Source organism: Centroberyx affinis, unplaced genomic scaffold (assembly GCF_046629955.1).
Source record: "Centroberyx affinis isolate AG114_WGS23_722 - 3 ecotype Tasmania unplaced genomic scaffold, CSIRO-AGI_Caff_v1 ptg002475l_1, whole genome shotgun sequence".
In the NCBI taxonomy this organism is placed as follows: Eukaryota; Metazoa; Chordata; class Actinopteri; order Beryciformes; family Berycidae; genus Centroberyx; species Centroberyx affinis.
Window position 1 is genome coordinate 375,014 of NW_027280707.1, and position 11,673 is coordinate 386,686.

Here is an 11,673-nt window from a genome sequence, read left to right on the forward strand (position 1 = left end):
GTATTAAGTAGACCAGCGAAAATGGGATATTTCAGTAATGACACCATGCACTTTTGTGCGGTGATTCAGCTGCACTAATTGAGCATGTGGAGGTGGGAGTCCCTTAATGCTAGTATTTAAAAAAGGAAAACAGGTCAATATACGTCCTCTGACGTTAATTTTTTTGTGGTAACTACTTACTTAACGTTTAGTATGGTTCTTCAAGTTTTGTAATCTGTTATTAGTTAATTTTTAAAATTAGAATGTCATTACATTTATTTTTGTTTTCTAGCGTTTCATTTCCGTGAGTACAAATTTAAAATAAAAGTGAAAATCGTGCACGCACATTGGGTGACAGAACCCTATTTGATAAGATATTAATCTGAGAAGATTTTGCTGTTGGATCTGGTTTGGTAAAGAACTGAACAGCATTCAGCAGCTGGGGAGATAGCAGTGTGGAAAGTGAAGCCTCAGAACAGTCATTCCTAGGACATTCCCTAACTGTCCTATCTTCAAATGAAACCATAGTGAAATTATAATATTCCCTACTTTGCTGAAGGACTCTCGGAGACCCTCAAGAACCAGTATAGGTTCCTAGGCCACATTTTGGGTCAATCAACACAGGAATGACAAGTATCAGTGACTACAGACTTTGGAACTACCTGGTCTACCAAACAAGACTGCATATTTTGTAAAAAATTTTTGTTTCTTTATTGGTAAATGCAATTTAAGCCATTTCAATATAAATCAGTCTATGCATGCACATTTGATAATTTGAGATAAGTTTGCGATTGTGTTTCAGTCAACCAAATATTTCACTTGTTTGTATGGTTTCCTTTCCGAAGGGATTCCTGATAAGCAAGGCTCCACTGGACCGTTTCTGCACCACACTGGGATGAGACACCCCATCACCCAACAGTGCCTCTTACCTTGGTCATGTGACAGCTGACGACGAATGGGAGGGCATGGGGAGGCTGGACTTGGAGGAACTGTAGTTATGGAGGGAGCAACAGATATCACAGCGGAGGCTGGAATAGGAGTGGCCTCGCGGTCAACGCTGGGGCTGGCTGGCTCATCTGCAATCACAACAACACATTTAGTTTGTGCACAGAAAGATGCAGCTTCTGTCACATTATCGACATATCACCATATTCTACATCTGATTACAACAATGAAAATACTAGGCCTGCTGTGCTAGAACTTATTGAATTTTGTTACAACTTTATTTGCATATCAACAACTTGGGTTACTGTCAGCTGTAGCATTTAGGAAAAAAAAGAAAACAGTCCTTCTATGGCTCTTCACAGTTGACAAAGAGAATGGATCATCTTTTGACATGTTTTTGAGAGAGGAGGAAGTTCTTAACTCTTGAGTACCGCCCACTCTTGGCACTCCAAGCCTGAAACCGCTCAGAGTATAAAGCTGCTCTCTGCAGCCGAGGGGCTTTTGGAGCTAAATTTAAAGGCAAGTGCCCTAGTTCCAGCCTGTGCCCAACTTTCAAACGGGGCAAAGGAAAAAGGGTGTGAGTGTTTCCCAGTGAAGGCCTACTAGGCTACCCTATTCAGATTCCACCCATCATCATTCAACAGTAACAACTTCAAAGTATTTCATCTTTATTTACTCTCCAAAGTACCAGACGATCACTAAATCCCTTCTAGTTTAAGTTGCACACATCAAAGCACATTGACTATAACAACGGCCAAATGGCACAAAACACCAAATGTAAACGGTGCACTGCATATGAGGCATAAACACATCAAAGGAATGGAACATACCAGGTTCCTCCAGCTGCAGGTACCGACGTTCACACTCCTGACAGGCCTTACACCAGGCAACCTGGTCTAGCCAGACCAAGGGGTTCTGCCCCAGGCCCAACCTGCCCACCAGAAGCATAGTGAAGAGGCCAAGACAGGCTCACTCTCTTGTCCCAGGTGCAACTACACCAGGCATGTCCATTCTCGCTCTGTCTGTACAACTTCTGATATTACTCCAAAGGATGTACCTACTCTCACATAAAGTTTCTGAAAGAGGTTCTGACAAATACACAATACAAAATACGTCCACTGAACATCGATTTAACAATCTCGCAGAGTATTTGAAATGAGATGGTGTAGCCATGAGGTCAGATCTTCTGAGCTCTTTGAAGTTAATTCCATATGGCAAGCAAAGGCCATATTCCAGCTACACGGCAAAATAGTTTGAAAGTACCAGCTATCACCATCTGAAGAGAAAAGAATGCGACCTGTCTGTAGTCTCGGCTAAAAAACACTGACCATTCTGCACTGCCATTCGGGCCATGGGAACGCAGGCTGACCTCACATGACGAGGGCCAAGACCAGTGGCCTTTCAAACGGGTCATTGATGGGGGCCCAGAAGCCCGGTCAATCAGGGCTCTGTTCTCCTGGGCCTGGGCACCGAGCCCAGAATGGTGGTGTTGCCGCATCATCACTGTCACTGCCGGCTTTGTCTGCACCTGGCCTGCCAGGCCTCCTCACCAACCAAAGTTGCATGGACCACGACAGGCATTGGTAAGGCCACCTGACACACCAGGACATGGGAAGTGTAGGGGCTTTTAAATTTACTGTGACAGGAGATCACTTTAACTGGAAACTGTCACGTATTCCCAGAAATCAAGTCCTTGGAATTGAGCACTGTTTAGAGAGAGGGCCAAATGTCTAGTATAAAAAACTGCATTAAGCAGAACTTCAAAATGTTTAACAATTGATCAGATGAATTCTGACAGGCTTCAGCTTACATCATCCACAAGTTTGCACACACCCGCACTGGCCCAAAACTGAATACATACATCCAGCCTCATGACCGGCACAGGCCTCCTACTAAAACAAACCACTGGCCAACAAAAAAAGGCTGGTGAATTGGTAACATGTGGAACCACATCCTATACAGTAAATATATAAATATACAGGTCTAAACATTTAATAAAGGCAAGCAGGTCTCTGAATATTTCCCTTTGATATGTGTGAACGAGAAACAAATTTCAAGTGAAATCTAGTGTGCAGCATAGATTAGGTAGCTGGCATGTTACACCCCACAACATGAAGGAGGGTTGCAGCTACTTCAAAACAGACCCAAATTTAACTCTGAAACTAACTTCTCTCCCATGGGCCAAACTAAAACTCTCCAGTGCTGTCGCTGCCTGTGACCTAGTTCCTCCATACAGTCTACCTGCAGAGTACAAAATGTTCCTTTATGTCCTTCCAAAAAGAGTAAGTAGATCAGCCATCAGAGATAGGCCACTTTACTGAGCTTTGAATCTTAAACAAAATGTTGACTTCAGCCTATCCATTTATAAGCAAATATGTCTAAATTATCTCACAATTAGCCTCAGAGACTGACCATTTCACTAGTAATCCGACTTAATCACAAAGAAGAACCACTTAGCCTAATAAACAAAACTATACAACTGAAACCATGACAGTGAGTGAATGACTGTCACATTCTAACAAAATCATTACTGAACATTCTGTGGTACCCAAAATAAATAGTACACACAGCAACAATAAATATTTAATCAATTTACACTCTGACTGTGAAGGACCTGACACCAAGGCTTCATACACACTTGTATATTTCACTTGTATATATAAGTGGTATATAAGTGGTCATTTTGAAAATGCAAATACAATGTTTTTGAAACTTCTCAATGACTACAAATTCAAAAGGTGCCAAAACCAAAGTAAGCCCCTTATCTGATTGTTCAGTGTTGCCTTTGGCAATGGAACTACTTTGTGTGCCTTCTTCTCAACAAGGCACACAAACAAACTCACAAGGTGAGAGTTGCTATTAATTATGAATATTTCCTCACTACTGAATTGATGTACTAAATTGATGTACTAAATGTACTAAAGTCTTGGCTATATAATTCAAACCCACCAGAGTTACCACTGTTTTTTGTGCCACTACAAAAACCTGGTCCAAAGGGGCTAAAAGTATATTTTTTGTAATCTGTCAAAACATATGGATTAGACTATTTTTGGGATCTAAAAAAGTTTTCACAACATTGCAAAATGTCAATGTGTGCACGGCTAAACAGTTCTATTTAATCTCCAGTAGATGCATTATGGGACTACTGGCCAGTGCATGCTGAAAACAGAACCAAGAAAATAAATGTGTAAAGGAGAGATGGCATCATATTCCATTCCAAGCGGTTTAAGCTATCCCTCACTCCACCCCAGATAAAACCAACATCCAAGAAACCTTCTCTGATTACCACCAAAGCTAATTAATAACATCTACCCAGGAAGATTGATTTACTTGTAAACATCCACCCAGCATTGTATATATACTCATAACACATGCTAAATCAAGATGAATTTCAGATGAAAAATATAAACCAGAGTGGTCTGTTAATCTATAGGCTCTACGGTTAGCAATTTTCCCTTCCCCATCTGGTCTGAACCGATTTCTATCGCCATCTACAGTGGAGGCCTGTTAACTGGCTATCAGCTCTGCCAGTCTGCCTCATGTTAGTACTGCCTGCTGCGGTTGTCATGACAACCCAGGACGGCAGGGCTTACTACTGACTATTCTCTTACCAATGAATGGAATGGAGTCCAGAGACTCATCCAGGTTGCTGGAGCAGGAGGTCTGACGTTGTTCCCCAAGGCGGCGCATGTGCATCTCCCGACGTGCATCATTGGGAAGCCAGCATGCTGCCACATCCGCCGTGGAATCTGGTCCGTCGTCGTTCACAGCCAGGATGTAGGAGGGATGCCGCAGGGGGCTGGGGTTCTTCCCAGAGGGAGGCTTCTCCCTCAGAATTACCCCGGCCTCTGTCGGGCTCCGTCCATTCACCTGGCTCTGAGGTTCTAGCTGGGGGGGTTTGAGGATACCAGGCCTCTGGGGTCTCTGTTGGGGGGCGGAGCAGGAAGAGGACCTGTGCCCAACCAATGCTACCTCTCTGCCTGCCTCAGCAAGCTGCATGGTTTCAGCCCACCCTCTGTTCTGGCCTTGTTGGGTAGTGTGGCCTGCATGGTTACCTTTGACTACAGCTCTTTGGTCAGCAAGGGAAGGTTCAGCACTCATGCTCTTCCCCAAATGAGAGGGTCTGTCTGAGAGCAGGGGTGAGGAGCGGGACTGGAGAGACTCTAGTCCTTTAGTGTAGAGAGCAGGGTTAGGTACCCCCCTCATGCTGCTGCCGTATGCAGCAGAAGGCCTGTAGAGAATGGCCTGTCTAGGGATAGACTGTCTGCTGGGCCTAGTACCTTGGTCTGCCCTCCCGTACCCTCCTCTCCTGTCTGTGGGTCGTACCAGCTCTGCAGGGTCAACATAGTCTGTGGAGCGTGCCCGGGCTTTGTGCGTAAAGCCCTCTTGAGACACGCTGCGAGGGGGGCAGTTCCTGGCATGGCCCATCCTCTCTGACCCGCTCATGCGGTCCTGTGATGCGCTGCGTGGGGCGACCTGAAAGTGGGGTGGAGGTCCATGGTAGGAGCGGTCGTGGGAGGTGCTCCTGCGTCGGATCCCCTTAGAGCCCCAGCCTCCCCGGGGAATGTGGTGAGTGGTGCTGAAGGCGTTCTGACTGGAAGCTCGCAGGCTGTCCAGCCTCTCCTGGATAGTCCGGCTACCATGGGAATGGATTCCTTTGTTGTCAATGTACTCCCTATAGGTTTGGTAGGTACGCCAGTCAATGTTTTGATGGTTGCCTGGGTAGTGAGGTGTCGGAGCTCCATAAGGTACCATCCCTGGACCAGCGGGGTAGACATCAGCCTTCCGTGGGACAGGATATTGGGCTACTGACCCGGGCCTCCCCCTGACAAAGACAGGGTCCATGTAATCTATTCTATGCGCTGGACCCATGCGCCCCATATGGGCTGTATCAGGGGGAACCACCACAGTCCTCACACTGTCGTTGCGCATACACACTGCCGTCTGGCTTTTCGGGTATGACTGGGGATGCGGGGATGGGGGCACAGTGATCTCCTTGCGGTACCCGAGGTCAGGAGGTGCCGCTGGCCCCCGGCAGACCTGCCCTGCTGGGGAGGAAGTGTCTGTCGCCTGGGCCATGCCCGCAGGCTTACAGTCTACTCTGGGGTAGCATACAGGGGGTGGATTAGGAATGTGACAGGCGTTTCCACTGTAGGAGCTGTGACCACGGAGGTAGGCATCCTGGGAGTAGGCCTAGGGACAGAGCGAGAAAGCAGTGCTACATTAGGCATAGTACAAGCTGCATTTGCAAGTGTGTGTTATATTCAACAGTGCACTACTAGATGCTTGCAGGGAAGTCAAGCCTGAGATTACAAATGCTACTGTGTGCATGTGTGTGGGCAGTGCATGTTTCAGTATGAGTGAGTGGAGGCGTTAGCAGTTCAGGAGTGTCAGTGGTGTTCATCTGCTCCTTATTTAGCGTTCTCATGGGAATGTTCACTGTGCCATGACAGAACACTGTGCACCATGACAGAAGACTGCGTACTATATCAACTGAAGGAGAAAATTTTCCTCTGTCAGAGTTGCATGAAGGCACTTCAAACAAGGTTTTTAAATGATACAGGGGTGTTTGTCCAAAATTATACTGAATCAATATCAATCAATAATCAATATCAATGATATCCAAAATAAAACAAATTTTAAAAAAAGAACAAAAAAACATTTTGCTGTTATCTCAAAACTGTGATTTTCAATATTAAGAGAAAACATTCCTTTATGGACAGAACAGACAACTGCACACCTACCACTACTACAAACACCACAGGAAAAACAAATATGACACAGTGTTAATTCCTGGACATTTACTGGACCAAATACTTGGCCTTTGACTATATCAGCCAAGATCAGGTAACCGTCAATACATAGGTTAAATAATGCAATCAACTGGCTAACATTTGAGACAATTACCACACAAACATTACGATAACATGGTTGCAAGACGATGTAGCCCATGTCTTGGCTAACATTTGACATGCTGAACACACACAGGTTGTCATAAAATAAATGCATGACTGACTGGATATAAATGTGGACAGGTAGCCAATGTCTCTGTTTACCCACCTTAGATTGACAGACTGACAGACAGACAGGAGGTCGCCCATCCCTCATAGCGAATGTGCTATATTTAACCTCCGTGATTATCCTCCAAGGTTTAGCAGTCTATACTATTTTACTACAGATAGTACTATACACCCTTTAAATAAATATAAAATAGAGATTCTTACAGTATCAAAACTATGGGCTGGTAAGGCTCAACATACTGCTTTGCTTGCACCTTACAGGCAACATAAAAAGAGACAAGTCAAGGTAAGTGGACTTTGACCGTGCTACCTGGTGTCAAATTACAATCTTATATAAAGCTGTGTGTGCCACAGCAATCAGTGCCAGCCTCTGTCCCTCCCTTTGTAAGCATGAGTGTACTGAAGAGTTCAGAGGTCACTGGCCTTTATCAGACTAATGACATCTGGCATGAAGGATGAAAAAGGGGCGAGGCTCCACTGAGATGCCAGCTGGATGCCAGCTCTAGTGCCTAATCAAACAGGTACTGCGGGCACAGTGCATCAGCCATCGCCACAGGCTACATATTAGAATCCTTGGCACAGAGCTGGATTAAAGAATCAACACTGGTTTGACACCACTAGTTAGCAAAGCCCTGATGTAAAACCAGAAGACTACATCCTATAAAAAGACAATGGCAACATGCATGACAGATGCAAAATGAGACAGCAAGCACAACATGTCAAGATGAAGTGGCTACCAAGCCTGCCGCTTGCTTACCAGATTAGAGGTTTCCAGAGAAAAAGGCTGCCGTTACAGCATGTGAAAACGAGAGCGTCAAGACACCAGGGGAAAAAGGGCAGAAGAGAGGGAAAAGGCCAGCAGAGCAAAACACACACATTGTAAAAAAGAGAACAGATTGAAAGAGGAGAGAAAGTGAAACAGGCACAGCGGTGCCTGGGCTCGGCATGCTAAAAATATACCGGAGCTGCAGCAGCAGTACAGAAGGATGGCGAAGGAGAAGCGGAGAGATGTGGTAGGGGTTGCCACGTTAGCGGTACCACCTGCTTGTGCCAGTCAGTCCTGGGTGAGGTGGCAGGAGCATAAGCCTGCCTCTCATACTGCTGTTAAGTCTCCATGGTTCTCTCCATCTGCAGCCAGAATATTACGCTCACTGAACAAGGTGCCTCCAGTCTCTGTCTCTCTCTCTCTCCCTCTGCTATTGCTCACATGACAGAAGCAGCAGCTGCTGATTATACATTCAGCTCAGATGGTACAGCTCCCCCTCCCACTCCTTCCTCCTCTCTCCCTCTCCGTTAGCATCAACCTGTTCAAAACACAGGGCAGTCAGCTGACTTCATCTATTGGTTTCATCTCATCGTTCATGCTATTCCCTCTCTCCCTTTTCCTTGCTCAGTATTTCCTCTGCTTCCCTGGCTTACAGGCTCCCCCCATTTCTCCTCCTGAAGTGTTCACTCTCCGTCTCTTTGCTAAGCAACTGCTGCCTGTCTCTAGGCAGTCAGTGTGTGCCGCCTCCGCCTCCTACAATATAATGTCATCCTGTTAGCATCTCTGATAATCCTCCTGTTCTTATGGACAGCCCTCGTCTGTCTGCCTGCCTACATCAATAGTTACACCGTTTTTGTGGCGGCTGGCCCATTACTGATGCTCTCCTAGCAGAGGCCAGTGGCAGCTAGCGCAACACATGTGTAACACAGTCGACTTTGGAAATGGGAAGGAGGGAGGAGAGGCAAAAAAAGAGAGGGAAGAACTAACAGGGGAGGGGGGAGCGGGTGGGGGGCAGTGACAGCCAATTGGATATCAGAGGAGAAAAGGGAGGGAAGGTAAAAGGAGGCAGAGGGATAAGTGGATGTGTACAGGTTTTGATTTTCTCTAATATTACAAGTCTAAAATTAATTTACTCAGGATACAATGTTACATCTATGAAATGCAGTTTAGTAGCGCACTGACATCAAATTTTAAATTTCTTAGATAAATGACTCCTGGCTAATTTATTCTGGGGAATGGTGCTTGAGGGGGAAGGATATTGGTTATAATTACATGACATATTGATTTGCCATTCTGAGCAAGTATCATTCAAACAAACTGCATGCATAACATGCTCCCAAATGATTAACTCAATTATCTATCAAGTCAGTTATGAGGATTCAGTAAGGCCCTAAAGGGTCCACAAGGGAAAATTTCTGGCAAAGCAAATAGCCCAGGTCTTTCATAATATTACTCATTATAAATAGGCTGTCGGATAACGAAAAGCTCTTGGGAAAGGATTCCTCAGCACACTGACAGCGCACTCAGTGTGATTTGTTATGGATATGGAACAGATGAGTGCACCTTCACTTTGCCCTGAACCTGCAGAATGCTTACTAGCTGCCAACAGCTGCCAGCAGCATGCATAAAAACTTAATGATGAGATCTGAAGTGCACACAGGTAATAGAGGTTTCATCTCTGCACTTTAAAATAGTTTTGGGAGGTATACATCTAAACACCTCGTCTGCGGGGACAATCTGTAGAGGAATTCGTACAGGAATTCAGTGGGGAGCGAGGTTAAGATGAAGAAAAACAAAGCTTATCTATGTAGCCTATTTGGATTAGGGATGGGTCATAAAAAACAAATATTCAAAAATTAACTCCCAGGGATAAACATCATCTTTTATAATTTGGCCATTGTTGCTTTTGAAAACAATTATGTCATTATCAAAGCCACACAAAATCCTAGTGAGAGCAAACTTCAAGAAAGTACAGGGCGATCTTGTTCAGTGTAAACTATTTGGGACAGAGTTGTCGTACCATGGCTCCACCACACCAAACCTGAACAGTCTCAAAAAGCAACCAGCTATTTCTACAGATCATGAAGATAGACTAGCCAAACTAGCAAGACAACATTTGTGTCTGCTCCTCGGAAAAATCTCTGCCCTCATTTCCAACATGATTGCTAAAGATATGCAACTGATCAGTACCGTAGAGAGCTGAAGTGATCAGAGTGATTCAAATATCTAATGTACTGAAAACTGACTTTTGCACGTCCCTACTTGGGAACCCAGCCCATTTTATTGAGACTCACTTTTCAGTTAATGAGAGTAGCTTGCACCTAAAATTATATTTTATTTAAAAATAAAATATCAGTTGTCATTTCCTGATACATAAGATAGCCCATGTGATTTAGGCTCATGTCTTCAATCTTCCATGTGCATGTCTCTCAGCTAATTCAAAATTTAAGCAAGCACACGATAAACCTCTCAGAGTTCAGTCCTAGCAAGGTTTGAGCTCTGACTATTTATAACTGACATAGATTTTCAGTGTCACTGCCTTCATGACTTCTCTTAACCTCTCTATTCTGATCTATCACAGGGAATTGGATTGGCTGACAACTTTATCACGGCCACCTCAGTTATAATGGAAATAACGCCTGGCTACACACTCAGCTGATGAGAAACATTGATTACAAGGAAATTAGGCTGAGGGGAACTATCTTTATTTTGGAAAAATCTTTGCTTCAAAGAGGTCTATTTCAGGCCGTTGCCATAGGCTGATCCCTTGTTGACTGATTTATCATCTCACTGAAAAGAATGAGTGTGTGATTGCAGAAAACTAATGCCATTTAGTCTGAGTCGTAACCTCTATTCTCCATTCAGTGTTACAGCCAATATAATTTGACGCCCTTCAGATCCTGTTGGCTCTTCTAATAGTGGTTGACTGCCTCAGGTAACAAACCTGTGAGGCTGTCACATGCAATTAAGCATGTCGGGCAATGATCCATATTGCATAAGTACATAGTGGGCAAGTGGGGGGGGGGGGGCAACCAGGGTTATGAAGCAGAATTTAAACCTTTTCTAGGACTCAGCTGCTTAATGTAGGCCTAAGTTCGAAGGGACATTTGTCCTCATTAACAAAATACAGACTCTTCCCTCTGCTCCTTTGGGAAGCCAAAACAGTTCATCTGTGTGGAGGAGGTTGTGTATATCTATGCACGCCAACAACTTTGTATGATGTATTTCAGCGAGGCCCTGCTCAACCCCTCCAATGAGGCCATTTCTGCACTAGTGTCAGCAGCAACTATGGAGGACAAGTTGTTCTGGCCTGGTTAGGAGGCCCAGATAGAGAACTCTGATGGGATGGGAGAACTGCCTGCTGTCCCAACAAGCACACCTTAAAGTAGAGCAGCTCTCTGACATCCAATCACATACATGGTGGCAATCATTGTGGAACTGGAGAAACACAGAGCTTCTCTTGATACACAAAGGAACAGGAGGGGGGCAAAGTATGAATGAGCGCCAATCAGACGACAGGATTACAAAAAGAAACTCACCAGCTGCAGTATATCCTCATCTTTTGGCATCACACAGAGTTCAAGCAAGGCGTCACTGTAAGGGAACAAAAAGTATTTAAAAACAGACAGAATGCACCAAAAGACCAAGAATCATTTAAAAGATTTCACATAAACTCTCACCTATCTTGGATCAAGGCTATAACATCAGAATAGGTTTTCCCGATGATACTTGCTCCGTTCACCTTCACTATTCGGTCACCTGTGGGCAGTAAAAAAACAGGAGCAGCAAGGGCATCAGTAACAGAGAGAAGTCATGAAGGTTTGTAAGCTGTTTATGTCTCTCTACAGAGTGGAACCCAGTGCTGATTGTATAAAGAGGAAGCATGCCTTCAGCAGCCAGAGGGTGAAAAGGAGGAGAGCAAATAGGATCAGTCACCTGACCAGGGTTTACAGTAGCTGTGCC

The 11,673-nt window shown here is 44.8% G+C and overlaps 1 protein-coding gene across 2 annotated transcripts in view; it reads right to left on the reverse strand.

The window, feature by feature from the left end:
• The window catches only part of arhgap21b (Rho GTPase activating protein 21b), a 41,752-nt gene that overhangs the window by 11,191 nt on the left and 18,888 nt on the right, over positions 1-11,673 (reverse strand). For both annotated transcript variants that reach the window (XM_071534007.1, XM_071534006.1), the window contains exons 6-9: positions 11,391-11,469; positions 11,250-11,304; positions 4,536-6,117; positions 909-1,055 (exon numbers count right to left, since the gene is read on the reverse strand). In XM_071534007.1, the coding sequence (XP_071390108.1) occupies positions 909-1,055; positions 4,536-6,117; positions 11,250-11,304; positions 11,391-11,469 (1,863 nt within the window). The remainder of the gene's footprint in view (positions 1-908; positions 1,056-4,535; positions 6,118-11,249; positions 11,305-11,390; positions 11,470-11,673) is intronic.